Raw genomic sequence first — 20,835 nt, 5'->3', positions numbered from 1 at the left:
TGTTTCTATAGCGTGGCCGTATCCTGGTCTCTCTGCTCTACTGCACAGAGAGGAGTTCTCTTGTTGTGGGAATTATTCGCTGTGCCCACCTGGCTGCCATGGATTCGAATGGCTACTCAGACCCCTTTGTCAAAATGTGAGTCTTTGTTTTAGTTTTTTTTCTGCCACGTTTTTTCAGGTTGGACAGTGGAAAAGTGACAGAAATTGATAAAAGAGGCGGATGGGGTTACACTTCCCTCTAGGCCAAAAATAAAGTGGAAGCTTTTAGTCCAAATGCCTATTTTGGCATTGTGAAAGTTACATAAAAAGCTAGCCAATCAAATTAAACCAGATTAAAAAAAGGCTTTCCAGCTTTGGGTGCAATATGTATCAGATCATCAAACGGACTGTCTTTTTGTGTCGTTTTGTTTTGTTGTTTTTTCAGAAGTTTGAGATTAGACCTGTGCTCTTTGTGTGATGATCTGAGCCTACAACCCCACACGAGTGAAGCTAATGTTGTAATCAGTACCTCAAAGCACCAATGTTGTTCAAATAGAGTTAAAGCAAATTAGCACAATCCCCAAGGCTCCTGTAGTGAGTCAACGGTGGGCATGATTATCATTTTCACAGCCTTTATTTAATTTGCACATTTATTAACATCAAAAAAGCAAGTTTTAACAAGCACAATTTTGTTTCATCCTTCCTTGAATCATTGCATAGCACAGCATCAGACGAACGAAAGTATGTGTAACTGCGTTATGACTCAATTCATTGGCATCTCCCTCCTCCTAGTTAGCATCATGGATTTCATTTCAGGGTGATTTATTTCTCTCTGTACCTCCGGGTTGATCATAATTTATCCCCCTGTGAGTTCTTGCGAAGAATAATTCAAAGTCCACCCACACAATAAGATTCTATTTGGAGGCTGAGAGAATTAATGGGGCATAGAGAAGGAAACAGAGTCCAGAGGCAAGCGTAAAGTCCCTCCAAAAAAAAAGTATCTTTGTTTCTTCTTCTTCTTCTTCTCAGCTTTAGCTTCCCACCCTCGGCTTGCCATCACAGCAATGCTCTTTTATCATTTGCCATACCTCTTCTTCTCGACTCTATCCATTCCTCGCTCTCTCTCTCCTCTCAAGTCTGATAAAGCATGCATAAATCTTGGACCACTCCTTTACTGTCGATGGGGTTCTGTTCATTCTTATCGTGGATGTATTTTGATGCGTAGTGTGATGGAGAGGAGCTTTTTTCCGCTATCTGCTCTGAGGAGATAGGATTTCCTTGTTTATCATGCCAGTTACAGGCCCTGATGGGCTCACTAGAGCATTGGAAATCTATTGTTGGAGAGTGGACTGCTTGTATACAGCAGGATAGACTGCTGGGAGTGTGCGTGTTCATTTGTGTGTGACAGGTTGCTTAGCGCTTGTTTAGGACTAGACTTGTCAATATAGTTTAGGATAAGGTGGAGATTTTGACTCTCTCTCATGACATGTATGACAGTATGGCAGAGGCTTATGTGGATGCTGGGTTGTTTGTGCATTGTGACCGCTGGACCAGATGTTATTTGTCTTTTTGTCCACTGAGGTTGATTCCAGTTATGGCTGGATTTAGCTTGACTTTATTGAAGCAGCACTCTCATTTTATTAGACTGGATTTTCTGCATCAGTCACTCTTGTCTTTTTAATAGCAATAAAGACTTTAATTGTAATTATTAAATGGATTCTAGAAAACTAACATAACATGTCAATAATGTGAAAAACAAGTGTTTTCAGTATCACTAATTAGCTAATTTATATAATGTATACGTATGTATATTATTATGATACGGGTCAGTAAGGCTTAAAAATAAAGATTTGTTTTTTGTTTAGATATTTGTAGTTTAGATAAATTTTTATATATTTTTATGTTTACATGATTTATATTTATATTTGTATTAACCATTTTCCTTTTGAAAAACAATTATAAAACCATAAAAATACTTTTTGTATATAAAAATATAAATAATATCTGGAAATTATTGTATATGACAGCTATATTTTTTGCTTATATTTTTTTATAAGTTTTTTTATATTTATAATTTTATTAAACATTTTAATTGTGAAAAACAATTACAGCTACAAAAAATATTATTACTATTACTAATTGATCTTTGTTCTTTTGAACTCATCATTGATCACAAAAATTACATATTTAAATTATCATATGAATATGCAAATTAACACCACCTCCACTAACTCACACAAGCTCAGAGGTCCACTGGTTGACGATCACACGTTGACGGGATTGGTTAAAAGGTAGTTTGTGACGTCAGAAACATCAGCGTTTTCAAACAGCATTTTGTGAGACTGTCTTTGGTTCACTTCAGTTTTAAGGAGAAAATACTCTGCAATGGTGTTTCCTGATGAATTTGTATATGGCTTGTCTTGAAGCATATTAAAAACACCGGATAGACATATACACAACATTAAAATCTTGATTTGCACCACAGGGGGACTGTGTCTCAGTCAAGTCATTCTCTCAGTGTCATCTCAACTTCATCAGCATCAGTCAGCTAACTCTCTCAGACTGGCCCCAGGTCAGCAGACCATCGTTATTGTTGAGTCCTGGACTGGCTTATTCTGTAATAGAGGGAACATGGAACTGGACACAAGTAGGGATTACGTGTAGAGGTGACTGGGGGCCAATCAATACTGTAGTCATTCCGTTGGAGGAAAGAGAAACGAAATCTCTAGATTTGGAGGGGGGCTGCTATTGACTGCTATTGTTTTTCTCTGTTGAGGTGTTTTTCTCAGACAACAGAGTGTCTGGTTTTTACAGAAGAAGCTTAGGCAGGGAAGCTAACTCAAACCTCTCTCTCTCTCTCTCTCTCTCTCTCCTCTCTGTATGTGAATGTAATCGCAACATCCAGGTTGCTAGAAGGAAGACCATTTGATCAATGTGCAGCTAAGGCAAGGCTACAGACATTTTCAGAGAAGTTCAGGAAAGAAATGTCTTTATCTGAGATGTATTTGAAACATTTCAAATGTAATTAACCAAGCGACTAATTTGTAGACGTAGCCTTTCTGTTCAATACAATTATTTTTTTAAAGCAATCATTGATTAGTTAATGGGTTAGTTAACCCACAAATGAAAATTCTGTCATTAATTGCACACCCTCATGTTGTTCCAAACATGTATGACATTCGTTCATCTTTGGAACACAAATGAAGATCTTTATGATGAAATCTGAGAGATTTCTGTCCCTCCATTGACAGCTACACAACTACCACTATGACGCTTCAAAACGTTCATAAAGAGATCGTAAAACTAATCCATATGAATTGAGCGGTTTTGTCCAAATTTTCGGAAGAGACCTGATCACTTCATATGATGAACAGATTAAATTGAAGCTTTAATTCACATATAAACATTGATCAGCGAACATAAACAGAAGCTCAACCGAACCAGCTGGGGTATATGCTGTATATGCGAGTTGATGAATGTTTCTATGTGAATAAAAGTCTAAATTAAATCTGTTCATCATATAAAGTGATCGAGTCTCTTAAGAAAATTTGGACAAAACTGCCCAATTCATATGGATCAGTTTTACGATCTCTTTATGAACTTTTTGAAGCATCAAAGTATCAGTTGCGTAGCTGTAAATCAGGGGTGGGGAACGTTGATCCTGGAGGGCCATTGTCCTGCAGAGTTTAGCTCCAACCGAGGGACAAAAATCTCTCAGATTTCATCAAAAAGATCTTCATTTGTGTTCTGAAGATGAACAAAAGTCTTACAGGTTTGGAACGACATGAGGGTGTGTAATTAATAACAGATTTTTTGGGAGTACTATCCCTTTAATTATCTTAAGGCAGAAGATTATGTGTGTGCAGAGGAAAACACTTTTGCACAAATTGCACAAATACCCTTTTTGGGAGATTATCTTATAATGATTATACTTTAAAGAGGTTTACTTTCATAGGCTGCAAAGATAGAAAAAAGAGTAAATTGATGACTTAAAAGTTGATGAAACATTTTGCAAACCATTTTACATCCATTATGTGATGCATTTTCTTGTGAAACAGAATATTCTATGACACTTGATTAAATCATGATCCCTTCATGACAGGTTATTACAAATTATTATTTTGTTGACATTAGCCAAAATGGAAAGATGTTTCAGAAGTAGAGTCTTGTTTAAAGATTATCATTTTTTTACCTTTAATAACATGCATCAGTAAATAGAACAGGAATGTTTATTAAAAAAGTAAATAGGGTAAATTCTTATCTCATGTTGCAGAAGCCTCTGTCACTTGGCTGCTATGATAGTGAACAAACACACCAACGGTAAATGGTAATCCAGCTGAGGCTAGCATTCATGAACGTTGGCCTTTCGGCAAATCAGTTAGCGTGAACATCACATAACATAATTAATATTCATGACTCAAGTACGCCTGGCACAATTGCGTTGAGCTGCTGACAGAAAGTAAACTTCCTGAGGAGCAAAGAAATGAACAACAGCAGAGAAGAAGAGCATCTTTTTGCCTTTTTGCATATTGTTTTTGTTTAAGTTCACATATATCTGCCTCTACAATGCTGTTTCTGGAAAGTTTAGTTTTATTCTTTCAAGTACTTTATCACATGAGTGTATCCGTAGCAACTAGTTATTTACAACTGATGATGTTTCTAATGTGTAGTTAGAGAGGCTGATGAGATGTAGATATGCCCCCACTTTTCAGATTGTGTGCACGCGTGTATGTGTGTGTATGCAATTATTATGAATGAGGCCCTGTAGAGTTCAGCTCTATTTTCATCTGGCCCTCGGCATCACCACATAATTAGAACAGACAAGGGGATGCAGATATTATTGCACATGCTCTAATTAATGTCATTACACGGGACACAATTTCAATAGTTCCGCTTTCATTTGAACTTGTGACGGCGAGACATTTAAGCTCACATTCGAATGTTTATTCAGACGCTTGTTGTCGTGCACAGACTTGAATGTGCCTTTTTCCCTAATTGCAGAAACGATTAAGTCAAATTGTAATTAGTGACTAATTCACAGATACATGGATGCAGGTGCACATTTAAGCTGAAGTGTGTAATATTCTGAATATTAAAATACCTTCCTATCTCAGTTTAATATGCAGAGTCAACTATAGCATGTTGATTTCTAGGAAAAATGTCAACATTGTTTCTTTCAGAACATTTCACTGTTTGTTTCATCAATCTAAGCATCCCAACAGCAACACTGGCTAAAGCAATGGCACTAGTTAGGGGCAGGACTGTCAGTTTGATTAATGCATCCAACATGGTAGTAATATGTACTTCATTTATTAAACAATCATTAATGAGAATTGCTCTACCATTCGGACCCCATTCAGTTTTGGGGTCAGTAAGATTTTTTTTTAAAGAAATGTATACTTTTTATTCTGCAAGGATAAATGAAATTGATCAAAAATTCAGTAAAGACTTGGCTTGACAAAAAAAAAAAATTCAAATAAACACAAAGTTCTGTCATGAAACTCTAGATGGCACAGGTTAATAGGTTCTTAAAGGGATAGTTCACCCAAAAATGAAAATTACCCATGATTTACTTAACCTCAAATCATCCTAGGTGTTATATATGACTTTCTTCTTTCAGACGAATACAATCTGAAATACATCAAAACGGCTCTGGGCGGTTAATAAATGCCTTCTGAAGTGAAGCGATGTGTTTGTGTAAGAAAAATATCCATTATAACATTATAAACTGAAATTACTAGCTTCTGACAGAGGGGCGTATGCATCGATTTACAGCGAAAGAGTAACTCCTGACCTGACGCATAACACATTGACGAAAGTGGAAGCGCAGAGGATAGAGATGCCGAAAGTTAGTTATTTTAGTTTTTAAAGTGTGAAATATGGATATTTTTTCTTACAAAAACCCATCGCTTTGCTTTAGAAGGCCGTTATTAACCCCCTGGAGTCGTAAGGATTAGTTTTATGATAGATGGATGGTTGCACTTTTTTGGACTTCAAAATCAGGACTGCTATTCACTATAAAGCTTGGAAGAGCAACGATATCTTTTAATGTTACTTTGATTGTGTTCATTTGAAAGAAGATAGTCATATACGTACACCTAGGATGGCTTAGGGCTGGGTAAATCATGGGTTCACGAGTTCACACTTACATACAATTAAAGGAAATAAAGTATGATACGTATTTGGCGTGCGGTCCGGGGGGAGGGCTCCGAGCTCGGAGTTTGGCCCGAACCCAGAGTACTTCCCCCTGTATGTAAAGTGGTTTAGGACTAGAAGAGTGGAGAAGGGGTGGTGGAGGGATGCTGCTTAACTGTCAGAGAAATGAGGTGAGACTGCTGAGTCTATATATACACATTTTAATCATGATTGTTGAGTGCTCTCCACCCGTGTTAATTATCTGAACGTGCTTCTCCCGAATTGGTTAATAAAAAATCATTTGTTGAGTGCTCTCCACCCATGTTAATTATCTGAACGTGCTTCTCCCGAACTTTGTTAATAAAACATCATTTCACGAGCTCACACTTATATACAATTAAAGGAAATAAAGTATAATGCGTATTTGGCGTGCTGTCCGGGGGGGGGCTCCGAGCTCGGAATTTGGCCCGAACCCAGAGTACTCCCCCAAAAAACTGGAGAGCAGAGGACAGCCGCCGGACTAGAGACCCCCCAAATGAGTGCCGAGTTTGGCGAGCTGGCGTCTCGTGTAAGGGTCTCGGCGCTTGGCCGGGAGGGCCCGTGGTGGCGGCTCACTGGGCTGGACTGACGGGCCCTGCTGACCTGAGGATAGGGAGCAATTGTAATTTGTAATGGCAAATTTAGGAGAGTTGTGCCTTCTTGATGGGAGCTGTTCGCGCAAATCACGGACCATAGATCGAGAGGCCCATGTAGCTTGTGGAGTGGCCTTGCTGGAAAAGAGGAAACGGGCAAGAGGAAAATGAGTACTCGACCGGGAGATTTTCTCACACTGCGTCGCTGGACGAAAGAGAAAACATAAGTGCTCTACCGGACAAGTTCTCACTGCGTCCGCTGGGACCAAAGCCTGCTGGGAACAACGAGAAAACAGGAAAAGAGAAAATGGGTACTCGACCGAGAGATTCTCACACTGCGTCGCTGGACGAAAGAGAATTTTTTTTTTTTATCCAATGAGGGTTTGGTGGGCTTTTTTAATATGGAACCGGTTGGTCCTGATATAGGTTCGGAAAGCGTCTGAGGACCATCTCCCGAGAGTTTGGATCTGCTGTTGGGAGAGGCCTTTTTGAGCCGCTGAAGTTGCTGCCCCGATACGGAAGGACTGGCTTGAAAAATCCTTTGGTGGAATGCCTGACTGTTGGAGAACGGATTTGAGGTGTTTCTGAAACCAGAAGCGTGTCACTGGTTTATTGGATTCGTCGGTGAACAGGGGTTCAAAAGGAGAATTAGCTTGGGAGCTTCTCCATTGCATGTATGCCAGAATTGACTGGTATGGTTGCATTGGCGACTGGAGGTTAAAAATGTAGATGAAATGACCTTTTTTGGTTTGGTCAGTCTTACTTTGCTTGATCAAGTATGAGATTGTTTCACCATCTAGTACTGACAAGTCTGAAATGGTGGGGTGGATTTTTGAGTCGAATTTGGAGGTGATAGCGAGTTCCGAGGATCTAAGAAAACCAAAGAAAGCTAGGGTGAACATGGCGTCAAGTGTGCGAGCGGTGTTGAGGGGCTGGTAGCTTGAGCGGAGTGTATGAATACATTTGGTGAGAATATCTAGCGTAATGGGTTGTCTGGCGTCGAGATGGGTGGGCTGGGATCTTTGGATCCCGACTTGCAGGCCCTTAACACTGTTAAGGGAGGAAATAAATGAGGTGATAGAAAGGAGAGAAAAATCAGGGAATGACATTCTATAAGAGCCGTGGAATGTTTTAAAGCATCTCCAAGCCGTTAAGTAGGATTGGAAGGTCCTGGGAGAAACTGCTTGGAGTATGGTGTCGAGCGATGCGTCGAGGAGGGGTTTTAGTGGGTGGGTTACGGGAAAATCAGCTCCGAATAGCGAGGTACTGGAGTTGGGAATTGGTCCGCCTCTGGAGCCAGCATCCTGAATTTCTGAAACAGAAAGCGAGACAGGGAGTCAGTGATTTGGTTTTCTGACCCTGGGACGTGTTTAGCTATTATAATGAATTGGTCGCAAGCTGATATCCACGTGAGGTGCCTTAGGAGTGGCATCAGAGCGGGTGAATGGGAACGACCTTTATTAATGCAATGCACTGTTGCGTCGTTGTCACAATGCACTAGAATGCTACTAGCAGACCATTCTTTTCCCCAAAGGAAAGCTGCTACCACGAGAGGGTAGAGCTCGAACAGGGCTGAGGATTGAGATGTACCCTGGAGCTGTGGTGGCCACGTAGACGCAAAACAGCGACCTTGGTAGAATCCCCCGAAACCGATTGAGGGGGCCGCGTTTGTGTACAATTGGATGTCAGTAGGGGACAAAACGAGATTGTTATAGAAAAAAGAAAGGCCGTTCCATTGTTTTAGAAATACTAACCATAACCCGAGTTTGTCGCGACATGCTTGGGTTATGGAAATAAGGTCCTCTAGTGAGTGAACGGAGGACGCGAGTGAGAGGAGGTGCGATATGAAGGAGCGGCCCTGCGGGATGATACGCATAGCGAATTTTAAATGGCCGAGCAGGGATAGGAGTTCGGGTTTTGAACATTCTGATTTTTCGAGGAGGGTGGATGAGACGAGAATTATTCGGTCGATTTTGTCTTTAGGTAGGGATGCTTGGAATTTGACTGAATCCAGGTTAATCCCTAGGAACTCGATAGAAGTTGCGGGGCCCATGGTTTTTTCCTGTGCGATGGGGATTCCAAGGTCGGAAAAAACGTTTTGGACCGTGACGAAGTGTGCGGCTGGGATGGCATTGGGAGGCGAGATTATTAGGAAATCATCTAGCAAGTGAATGAGGTGGGGAATGGCGTAGTTGTTTGTCAAAATCCAGCATACGGCTTCTGATAACATATCGAAAATGTTTGGACTGCTTTTGCATCCGAACGTCAAGCATACGGCAAAATAATATTTTCCGTGCCAGCAGACTCCAAATAAGTGCCATGAATCTGGGTGAATAGGCATTACTTTGAAAGCGGATGTAATGTCGAATTTAGCCAGCCAGGCACCCCGACCTGCGATTTTGATCAATTCGATTGCCTGATTTATGTTGTGGTATTTGAGTGAAAATTCATCGAGGGGGATTAAGCTGTATATGCTAGGGAACGAGGAATTGTGTGGAGCTGACAGGTCAATTATTAGGCGTTTTTTGCCCGAAAATTTCCTTGTAGCCACTCCGATGGGGCTAATACGAAACAGATTGAATGGAGGATCGTCGAACCGGCCGATCATGAAGCCTGACTCGACTTCTTTTTTGATCAGCTGGTCTACTACTTCGGGTTCTAAGGAGGCGGATTGAAGATTTTTGCATGTGATATTTTGCGAGAGCGGGCACTCTAGCCCAGGCTTAAAGCCGTTTTTTAGACCTGACAGCAAATAATCAGTAAATTCAGCGTTCGGGTGATGCGCTAGTTAAAGTGCATACGCGAAATATTTACTGGAGTCGACAAGTAATCTTTTGTTGTTTTTTCGCAGATTTGTACACTGGGTATATGATGCGGGCATGGGCGCCGCCACGAAAGCTACAGATATGCAAGAACCGGCAGCGCGGTCTACTACATTTGCCTGAATTGAAATGATTGCAGGGTTGTCGGTTTTCCACGAAAGAGGAGACTCTCCTCTCGGGGTCATAGTTTGCGCTGGTTGCTACGCGGGGCACGTAACTGGTGGATTTTGCGGTGCTTGTTCCTTAGCAGGAAAGAGATGAAGGGTTAACCTGCGGGCATGTTGATGTTGAGTGCGCCACTGATCTGCTGACGGCGCAAGAAATGTTTTTACATCCTAAAAACACCCTGCTGTGGAGATCCGGGTCGAGCACACCCCAGTAAGTCCACTGGTTCCACATGGCGACACGCACGGCACTTTTGGCTGAAAAAAGTTTGTGATAAGTGTAGAAGTGCCCTCCCCCATAGGACAGCGCGAGCTCGGCTATGATTGCCATATAATCATGCGTGTGAGTTGGTGTTTTTTAAAGTGACGGAGATATTCCCACAGTCTATTTGACGTTCTGGATCGGCTGCGGGAAGCATAGAGAGGAGGGAAGAGAGATCTACGTCCGCACCTGAAAGAATCTGTGCACGGATACTTTGGGAGACTGGTGGTGGTTCCATGGCGATGGAATTGGACAGGACGGGCATCGGATATGCTGTGAAAAGAGAATGTACAGACTTGGGTTGAATGAGAGAGCTGAGAAGGGTATGAGCCGGGGCTGAGAGTGTTGGCGGTGGCCTCACTGCTGGATTACCCGCTGGGGCTTGAAAAGGAAAGTTAGTTGTAGGATGAAAAGGATAGGAAGGGTGGTAGAAAGAAGAGTGGGCTTGCGGAGGAAGCTGAGGCAGGCTCGCACTCATCTCAGCCGCTGGAGCTGCAGGCCACTGGATGTGGGCGGGGTTGAAACCTGTTGGGTGAAACTGTTGAGAGGAGTGGGTTAGTGAAGCTAGCGGCGGTAGCCTCGCGCTAGCATCTGCTGCTGGAGCTGGAGGCCACTGGAAAGAAAAAGGGTTAAAAGCAGCATGAGAATGGAACTGAGAGGCTGTGGAAAATCCGCTGAGACCGGCTGCATGCGGCTCTGCTACGGCGGGAGCCGTGATGGAGGGCTGGGCCTCGTCAATGGGTGGGAGCTGGCCTGTAAAGGCCGAATCTGGGTCGCCGCCCAGGCTCGCTGAAGGCCTGTGACTCGGTGGGCGAATCGAGCCAGATCTAGTGCGGGAGGATGACGGTGGAGGCTGGGCTGGTGATTTTTGGGCCCTTCGGGCTTTGCTCTGACTGTGAGACTTTTGGGAGTGGTTAGCTGACTCCGTTAAAGTCACATACAGATCGTACAGCTCTGCTTTGTTCATCTTCCGCGAAGCCTGTATTTCTGAATTGCCCAGTGCTTGCCTCAAACCAGCCACGGTCCATTTCCCGATTGGTGGAATCGTCGGAACGGCCGAGCTGTATGAGGAGGCCGGGGAGGAAGGTGGAATCCTCGCCGGGGGCGGTGAAGAGTGGCCTCGACGTCTTGGTGAGCGTGGGGCTGATCGGGCCGGTGTACGTCCGCGTGAAGAAGCCTGGGGCTCTGTTGCAACGTCCGGCGTAGGGTGAAAGGTTGAGGGGCCGGCGTAATGGGAGGGCGCATCCGTGTCGATGATTAATCCTTCGTCGGAAGAGCTTGATTGTTGGGACATGGTAGCGGCTGGGAACCAGAACTAGTAGCTATGCTGCTAAACTGTCAGAGAAATGAGGTGAGACTGCTGAGTCTATATATACACATTTTAATCATGATTGTTGAGTGCTCTCCACCCGTGTTAATTATCTGAACGTGCTTCTCCTGAACTTTGTTAATAAAACATCATATAATTTTAATTTTTGGGTGAACTATTCCTTTAACTCCATCTGCTTGTAATCAAATCATTCTCTTTAGGGCACTGGTGATTGGTTCCTGGTGTATCCGTAGCCAATGAGCTTGCTTGCTCAACCTTCAAATACTTGGTAAGCATTTGCCTTAGCAGTGCAGCACGCTTTCAGAAACCCTTCACCTTCCCCAGCTCCACCTGTATAGATCTGCTATGGGTAATTCATGTACGCTAAATTTTACAGCAGCAGCAAGTCCCGTACAGCAGCAGCAGCAGCAGCTTCGTAGCAGATCTATTCTGCAAAAAAACAAATATATCAACATTGTCATATCCATTACCATGCCACACACTCCGAGAGTTGTCATGACGGAAATACTGTTCTTTTATACTTTATATTCATCAAAGAATTGTGATAAATCTGAATCACAGTTTCCACAAAAATATTAATCAGCACAACCGTTTTCAATTTTGCAAATAAATGTTTCTTGAGCAATAAATCAGCATATTAAAATGATTTCTGAAGGATCATTTGACACTGAAGACTGGAGGAATGATGCTGAAAATTCAGCTTTGCCATCACAGGAATAAATTGTATTTATTTGTAAACCATTTTAAATTATATTTAATTAGAAAAAAAATTGTAATACAAATCACTGTTTTTACTGTATTTTTGATCAAATAAATGCAGTCTTGGTGAGCATAAGTGCCTTCTTTCAATAACATTTAAAAAAATCTTACCCACCCTAAACTTTTGAACAGTAGTGAATTTTTATGTTTTAGACAATTATGCATGTCAAGTCAAGTCACATTTATTTATTTATATAGCGCTTTTTACAATACAGATTGTTTCAAAGCAGCTTTACAGAGATAACAGGAAAACAATGCAACAAAGTTTTTTGTAAAAAATTTATTAACTTAGTTCAGTTATCATATAATGGTGTCAATGCAGGCAGATCAATATTATTGTTGAATATTAAGTTAAATGTTAAATTTAATTTGAATGACAGCATGTGTGTAGTATAAATTCAATTTGGACATACTATATCCTACAGTAAATACTACCTGTTGGCATTGTCATGTGACCATTAATTGTAATGTGACCATAATCTGCATCATTGTTCCTCACCATTTATAAATATGATGACTCCCCCATTACCTTATCGGAAAGTAAAGTTTCCTTTGGATATACACTTCAATATCTGGGTGCTAGTGGTCAGACCCGTCGCTATGGGCGGGCAATAGGGGGCCGGGCCCGCCCCAAAAAATGCTTGATGAGGAGGTTCTGCTCGGAGAAACGCTTCCTCCCGCTGTACTGGGACTGGAGAGAGGACAGCGCCGCCTCCACTCAAAGTATCTGTGCGAGACGAGTGTATTTGCGTGCGTGTGTGTGTATGTGTGTGTCATTGCAATACATATCCCTCTGTTGACTGCTTTAAAATGCAATGTTTGAGAGATGTTTCTGGTGTTAAATCTAATATGTTGTAGTCAAGTGTTTTATGGATATTCATAACATTGCTTCTGTGTAATGTGGTGTAGGCTATAGGCTACCTGGTCATAGACATGGGTTTCTTGTATACAAAAAATACCGGATGCGCGCGCATCCAGGGGGCAAAAAAACGCTATCTGTTATGCCGAGTTCTGTAAAAGGACATTGTAATTAACGTAGATTTCGCATTGTTTGTAATTTCTTGTTGACTCAATAATAAACTGCAATTTCAGAGTTGGGTCTGTTTGTTTGTGTTTCATATTAATATAACATTATGTAAAACGTCCAACTGTTTACGAATCAAAATCCAGAAATACTGTGATGCATGAATGAATTATCATGTTAGACTAAGTTAATAATGTAATAGCCTCTATAGAGCCCGAATTTGCTTTTATATAAGTTAACCTTGTTTACGTTACTTTACGACCTGCAACATATCATGACTGCACACATATAACGTTACTTTACTGTAAATCAAAGATTTGACGATGGATTATGTGGGAAGTAGTAGGCCTCCGACCGTGGCGATTATATTAAAAAACTTACTCTCAGCAATGTTGAGATCTTAACGGTGTGGTGCCGAATTCTGACCCCCGCCAAATAATTACCCCCCTAGTATGGTAGGTTTAAGATTAGTTGTGGGGGAGGGGTTAGGATTAGGGGTGGGGTTAGGATTAGGCAATCAGATACTGATTTCAACGAGGGGGGTAATAATTTGGCGGGGAGTCAAAATTCGGCACAACACCGGATCCCTACGCAATACCTGACGATCTTTGGATTGTGGATGACAAGAAGTGGCCAGCAATTGTATGGCCTGATATATATATATATAATTGTCTAATTCAGACACCAAGTGTGTATACAAGAGAAATCATTAGAGCGTACAAATCCCTTGATGCATACAACTACATGCTATGTGGTCATGTGCAGCTCGTCAAATACTTTGATGCTGCACCGGATTTTTGCGTGTTGAGGTCAGATGTGCTCCCTAGTCAAAGGCAAGGCATTAAAGCCTGATGCCTGGGTGTATGTCCATAAGGGCCTTGGTTACATCCTTACGGCTAGCTGCAAATGCATGGCAGGGTACGTCTATCAAAATGTATCTGCCATCAGAAACTCTTTACTCCGGTACGAAGACCGCGGGTCTTTTGCCCCCTGGCTGCGTGCGCAAGCAGTGATGACGTCGCCGAGAAATCCAAGTATTGCTGTTGGCTATATGTTTAACGTGATGATTACGTGCTGTGCGACTAGAGTTGATTATTATTAATAAACATACTGTAGGCTAATAATAATTGTGCCCCCCCATACATTTCATATGTCCCCCTTAAAGGGTTAGTTCACCCAAAAATGAAAATGATGTCATTAAAGACTCACCCTCATGTCGCTCCAAGCATGTAAGACCTCCGTTCATCTTCAGAACACAGTTTAAAATATTTTAGATTTAGTCCGAGAGCTTTTTGTACGGTATACTGTCCTTGTCCAGAAAGGAAATAAAGACATCTTCAAAGTAGTCCATGTGACATCAGTGGGTTAGTTAGAATGTTTTGAAGCATCTGAAATACATTTTGGTCCAAAAAAAACAAAAACGATGACTTCATTCAGCATTGTATTGTCTTCCGGTTCTGTTGGGGATCCGCGTTCACGAGTCCGCAGTGACGCTGCTGACGTAAGACGCTGCTGACGTGTATCTGGTGCGTCCGTGTATTCGGGTTCAAATAAATATGGCTGGGCAAAAAAATGCAAGCCTTCTCTGTGTGGAAATCCTTAGACATGTTTGTGAAGATTGTTTTGTTTCCAGCGTGCGTCTCCCTCAGACTGTGAACGAAGCTCGGGCGCACCAGACACACGTCAGCAGCGTCTTACATCAGCGGACTCATGAACGCGGATCCACAACAGAACCGTTTTTGTTATTTTTGGACCAAAATTTATTTCCGATTCTTCAAAACATTCCAACGAACCCACTGATGTCACATGGACTACTTTGAAGATGTCTTTATTTCCTTTCTGGACAAGGACAGTATACCGTTCATACATTTTCAATGGAGGGACAGAAAGCTCTCGGACTAAATCTAAAATATCTTAAACTGTGTTCTGAAGATGAACGTGATGAAGGTCTTACGGGCTTGGAGCGACATGAGGGTGAGTCATTAATGACTTCATTTTCATTTTTGGGTGAACTAACCCTTTAAGACTGAGGTCTGGCGACGGGTCTGCTAGTGGTAGGTCATTCAGAAAATTTTATGGAATTTTAGGAATAATGTGTATTTGGATATCATTTCAGGATTTTTGAAAAAAAATAAAGTAGGGGAGTAGGCAGACTTGTACACAATTCCATTGGGTGGACACACAAATTACCTTTATATTTATGCATTTGGCAGAAGCAAAACAAGTTGCATTACATTTAAGGTATACATTTTATAAAGGCATGCATTGGCCCATGGAATCGAACCAATGACCTTGGCTTTGCTACTGTTGCTACAGGAATGATAATTACACGCACTAATTTAATGCTGCTTGCACTAATTACAAATGACACACTTCAGCTTTAATATGTAAATATTAAGTTAAATGTTTTTTTTCATGTTTTACCATGCCTGTTATGAACTGAACTTGCTTCAAGAAAGCAAGAAAATTTAGTTCACATATTGAAAATGTCGTTCTTATTGGTCTGAATTTGCCCTCACTACACAATGACTTCAAATACTCAAGACTGTCTCGTTGTAGGCGTAAACATTCTGTCCATGCTAAATTCCTTCTTTCATTCAGGATTGACGTTTGTCATTGTGGACAGGCTCCTCTAAGATGACAGTTATTCTTTTAATTATCAGATGACGACAGTTGTCTCCTTAGGGTTAGATCTGAAGTGAGCTCCATGGTGTCTAGAATGAAATTTCCTGCAGCTCTTCTTTAGAAGGACAGTGCCTCATGTTTAATGTAATAACATCTAACATTAGCATGTTTACCATCACCATCAGTTAGTTTTGCCTTTTAAATCAAGTTTATCCACTCTTTAACTCTTTCACACTGTGATAAATCAATTATATCTTTATCACAACTTTCTACGTAGTGTAGGGCCGTCTAACTCGATCCAATGGCGGTATTCGAATTAGCGGTGAAGGTCTTTGCGTGTTACTGTCTTTTCTCGTGGCAAAGTATTTTTGGTTAAATGCAATACATTTTATCTTATGTATTAACTCGTTTCATCTGACTCCATAAAATGAAAAGGTTTTTCAATGATATCTGTGCATCATTAAAAGTGAGCGAATGTTTGACTATTCCGTTTAACTCTTCAATGAAAACAATGTCAGAGTCAGTTAAAATAATCAAATGTAACAATTTATTATGTCAGGTAAATGTATCATGCCAATTTCATAATCAATTCAAAGATAATCGATACAAAACATCAAATGCTCTGGAATAGAGAGAAGATGCAAACCCGACTTTAAGAAATACATGAGGCTGAGAGGTCTTCCTCTCAGCCTCACGGACCGATCTGAAGTACAGAAAAGGCCCTGAGCTCTCGCTGCGTTTCATTATATACCCAGACCTCATTTCAAATCTAAACATCATTCACAGTGGAAATTTACCTGTAAGTCACCATTTGCTAGCAGTGGAAAATTAGCATTCAGTCAAATGGTCGAAGGTGTTAACTCAAAGACACACCCTCCAGTATTGGAGGGTGTGGAAGATATTTCTTAACTTCCTAAGAACTTTATTACCTTTTGGGTTTACTTCTTTGGGAATGAGACATTTTTACCAGTCGTACCGAGACATTTCAAATAATACCAAATATGTATAAAACTAGATCATAATCATTCACATTAAACCATTTAGATTCTTGTGTGAGTTTGGGAGATCTCTGCCAGGATGAAGAATTGGGGACAGAAATGTAGATTAGGATGAGGGAGGTGAGACCTTCGTTTCAATAGTGCATGAGGGGGAGTTCAAATGTTAATTTCCTTTGTTTTCTCAGATACCCCTTTTCCACCAAAGCATTTTGAGAGCCGGTTCGGAGCCGGTGCCTACTTGCGAACCGGTTCTTTGTGTTTCGACAGCCAAAGAACCGGTTCTCGGCCAGGAAAACTGGTTCCAAAGCGGCACCAACTCTTTGCTGGACTAGAACAAGAGAACCGTTCTTTTACCACGTCATGCTTACGGCGGGGCTGGAGGCGGGTTTAGATGTGTCCTAAACATATTTTCTGACCGCAAAGCCAGGAGAAACATTTGCAGAAACACGATGTAGCCTAGTCCACCATTGTAATTATTATGCTTGAAGTTGGCGCAAGCATTTCTAGCTTTTTGTAAATTTTATTTTTTTATTGAAAACATTATGTAAGCAAAGAAGAAAACAGTCAAAATATAGAACAAATAAACGGAAAGAAAAAAAGACACAAGACAGAGGTACATAACTAATCAGAAATGATTACATATCAAAGGAAAAGATTAAAAGACTTACTTATTTCAATTGTTTTTAAAGCCTTCATGGTACACAAGTTAGACATAATCCCAAAATAATGTACTTGCTAGCGTTTCTGTATGACGACGTACACAGTGACGTAACGATGTCGTTCGCTGGGCGCTCTAGTCAGTGGGAAAACAAACAGGTTCTGAGAAGGTTCGCAAGTTGAACCAACTCCGAACTAACTTTGAACCAGCACCAGTTCCGAACCAGTTCTTTTTTGGTGGAAAAGGGGTAAGAGAGTGGCCCTCTCTTAAAGTCCTTCAAGTTTTTCCAGTCTTACAGTAGGAACATGTCCCGGGCCCAGTGAGAAGTGGTCCCCAATAAGGTCCTCTATAGTGTAGTCTACTCATTAGGCCTGGGGTTCGGGAACACATCCAAAAATATAGTGAATTTAAATCTGAGTCTGTATAGACCAATTAATATCCAACACTTATTATGGGACATGTCAATAAAAAATTAATAGGATCACATTAAACAGCCATTAGAGATGCAAAATCATCCTGTCAGTGACATAAAACTTGTCACGCAGAAATAAAACATCATTAATATTCTGACTAAAAGTCATTATGTGAAAGTTACTGATTCATTTCTGATTGATATCCAGACATGTACCAGCAAATCAGTCAATTGATATCTAAAGATTGGCTAATTTTATATTGAATTACCGTTCAAGCATCTATTAATAGTTTCAATAGCGGGTCATTAGTCTATTGCATTTACATTTTACATTTTATTCATTTAGCTGACGCTTTTATCCAAAGCGACTTACAATTGCTATGTTTCAGAGGTCGTACGCATCTGGAGCAACTAGGGGTTAAGTGTCTTGCTCAGGGACACATTGGTGTCTGGCAGTGGATTCGAACCCGGGTCTCTCACACCAAAGGCATGTGTCTTATCCAGTGTGCCATCACCACCCACCACCTATTGGTTAACATCCAGTCGTAAATCATTTCTGGCACCAAACACACTCAGTGTTAAATGATAATCCGGCAATATTGTAATTCATTATAATGGAAACATCCAACGCGATTGCAAATATGATATTGCTTTTAATTTATTGCTTTTAGGTTGATATTAAAATAATAATTTAAGATGCAATTTTTACAGAAACATTGCCCATCTCTGAGCAATGCACAGTTGTGTAGTGAGAGTCGTTCTAGAATGATTTGTTCATTTAGATGAATCTTTTATATGAATTGTCTCAGAAGAATTAGTTCATTTTATCGTAACTGCGCATGCACAACACTTTCAATCCAAAGATGCATCTTTTTCGATCCAAAGACGCAGTAGGGAATTAGGATGTGAATTGTGAACAAATTATTTCTGTTTCTTATCATTTATCTTTGGCTGCATATATTCCTAATTTAGAATAAGATTGCGTATATGGACGTGTTCGGTTGAATTTGTCTATTGAAAATATAACATTTTAACTAAATTTTTTTCTGAATGAATTAGTGTTTTCTGTGTAATGAATGAATGATTCAGTTGATAAATAAATGACTATCGCTGAAAAAAACATAGTAGCATAGTACTCTTACTACAATATTTATCTTTCTATGGCAGAAATAGAAAGAATAGTTTGCATGGACGTGGTTCAGAATTCAGAAAATGTGAATATAATATAATAAATGATTAGATAATTTCTGATATATATTATTTACAAAATTCAATCCTGTTTGTCTAACACTGTTAATGTTGAATTATTTAAAGACCCCCTGTGGTGAAAATCAAGTTTTTAATGTTGTTTGTATGTTTATGTGGTGTTTTTAATATGCTTTAAGGCAAATCGCCGGTGTTCCTTGCGTCACAGACTTTGTAACCAATAATGTCAATGTGTGGGCGGGCTTTAGCATAACTCATTAACTGTGCTCTGAAACAGGGGAGTCTCAAGAGAAGCCAGATTTTCCCGGTATATTTTTCTGTTGATATGAAAAATTGGGTACATTTAGCAATATAACAGTTACGTAGCACGTGAATTATGTATATGATGTATATTATGATGTTATGATGAACCATATGCCTTTCTCCACTGACGATCTATGATGTTCAAAGCTTTTATAAGGATGCTGTATTTTAGAAGGTAGACTGAGATGGCGAGGAACATGGTTTGTGTAACATTTGCAACACATTATTAGCTGTTTGATAATATAGTCAAGCAAAAGGTTAATCATATTAATTACCGTTATGTCTCCGATGTTGTTAAGAGCAATACCTTTGTGCAGCGTTTACTACAGTAACTTGAGTAAAAGTTGATCGAGTGGATCTCTGAGAAGCACAACAGCCAGCATTTATCCAGACGTACGGTGTAGTCAAATGCGCTTTCGCCATTTTATAGAGCTAATTGAACTGAATTGCAGTTGCCTGATTTATTTAATTAATTTACCTAATCCGCCTCTAACAATGCAGATGTCATGTGCAAATTCACACCAGAATTTTTCTGTGAATCTTGTTTTTCAACCTTTAAGTGTTTAGATATATTCAACTGTACTATGTAACTGCTTTGGTTCGGATGCAGGTTCCACAACTCGTCGTATAGATTGCAATATGTCTCTTGCATCATATCCCCATGTGTTTTTTCACCTCACACGTCTCTCTATCTCTCTCCTCTGTAGCATGTTGTGTAGGTTGATATCTCCATGAATAATAAATGATACGTTCTGATTGATAATCCACTGATGACTCCATGAGCCACAGACCTTATGGATGCATCATCTGTCCTCTGACACCCTCTCAATCCATTCATTCCATCCATCCTCAATTAGAGATTATCTTCTCCCAGTCTGTAATAGACTGAATGAATAATCAAAAACAACACCCCACCATCACTACCTCACTCTACAAGGTCTCTCTCTCTCTCTCTCTCTCTCTCTCTCTCTCTAAAATTTGTCATGCTCTAAAATGAGCTCTTACACCCTTGCCTGTGTTTTTTTTTCTGTTTAGATTGTGTCGTGGATGTTTCGAGAGCTTTAGACAAACCAGGCTAATGATTTGCTTTGATGTTTTAGAAGTTATACAATTCTCACTGCAGAGCAATGATTCATTTCTGGTTATTTCTCTTTATCAGTATTTTGCAGCCTGACATGGGAAAAAAGTCAAAATACAAAACCTCAGTGAAGAAGAAGACTCTAAACCCAGAGTTTAACGAGGTCAGCTATTCCCATTAAAGGTGTAGTCACACAAAGCTGTATTAATTAATCATGAAAAAAGCTGATTCCTTTCCGTTTAAATTTGACTTATGATGAACCAATTTTTTATAATTATTATTATTTATTTATTTATTTGCAGCAGTTAGGCATTGCCACAAGTCACAGGTGAATGCAGTGGCAAATGAGAGGCATTTAAATTAAATAGATTCTATAGGTCTTATGAGCAAGTTTAAATTAGTCTTGATTTTTCTTTTTAATCAAAATGAAGAATCGCAATAAAAATAT

At 40.3% G+C, this 20,835-nt stretch overlaps 1 protein-coding gene across 3 annotated transcripts in view; it reads left to right on the top strand.

Annotated features, from left to right (window-relative positions):
* Positions 1-20,835, top strand: part of doc2g (double C2-like domains, gamma) — a 115,690-nt gene that overhangs the window by 89,313 nt on the left and 5,542 nt on the right. For 2 of the 3 annotated variants that reach the window (XM_077222707.1, XM_077222706.1), the window contains 2 exons: positions 12-136; positions 20,469-20,550. In XM_077222707.1, the coding sequence (XP_077078822.1) occupies positions 12-136; positions 20,469-20,550 (207 nt within the window). The remainder of the gene's footprint in view (positions 1-11; positions 137-20,468; positions 20,551-20,835) is intronic. The other variant, XM_077222708.1, reaches the window with a different exon arrangement.

This window comes from Siphateles boraxobius, unplaced genomic scaffold (assembly GCF_051911475.1).
Source record: "Siphateles boraxobius isolate OS27281-9 unplaced genomic scaffold, OSU_SipBor_1 9, whole genome shotgun sequence".
In the NCBI taxonomy this organism is placed as follows: domain Eukaryota; kingdom Metazoa; phylum Chordata; class Actinopteri; order Cypriniformes; family Leuciscidae; genus Siphateles; species Siphateles boraxobius.
The sequence above is the reverse complement of the archived record's forward strand: the minus strand, read 5'-3'. Positions and strand labels throughout refer to the sequence as shown.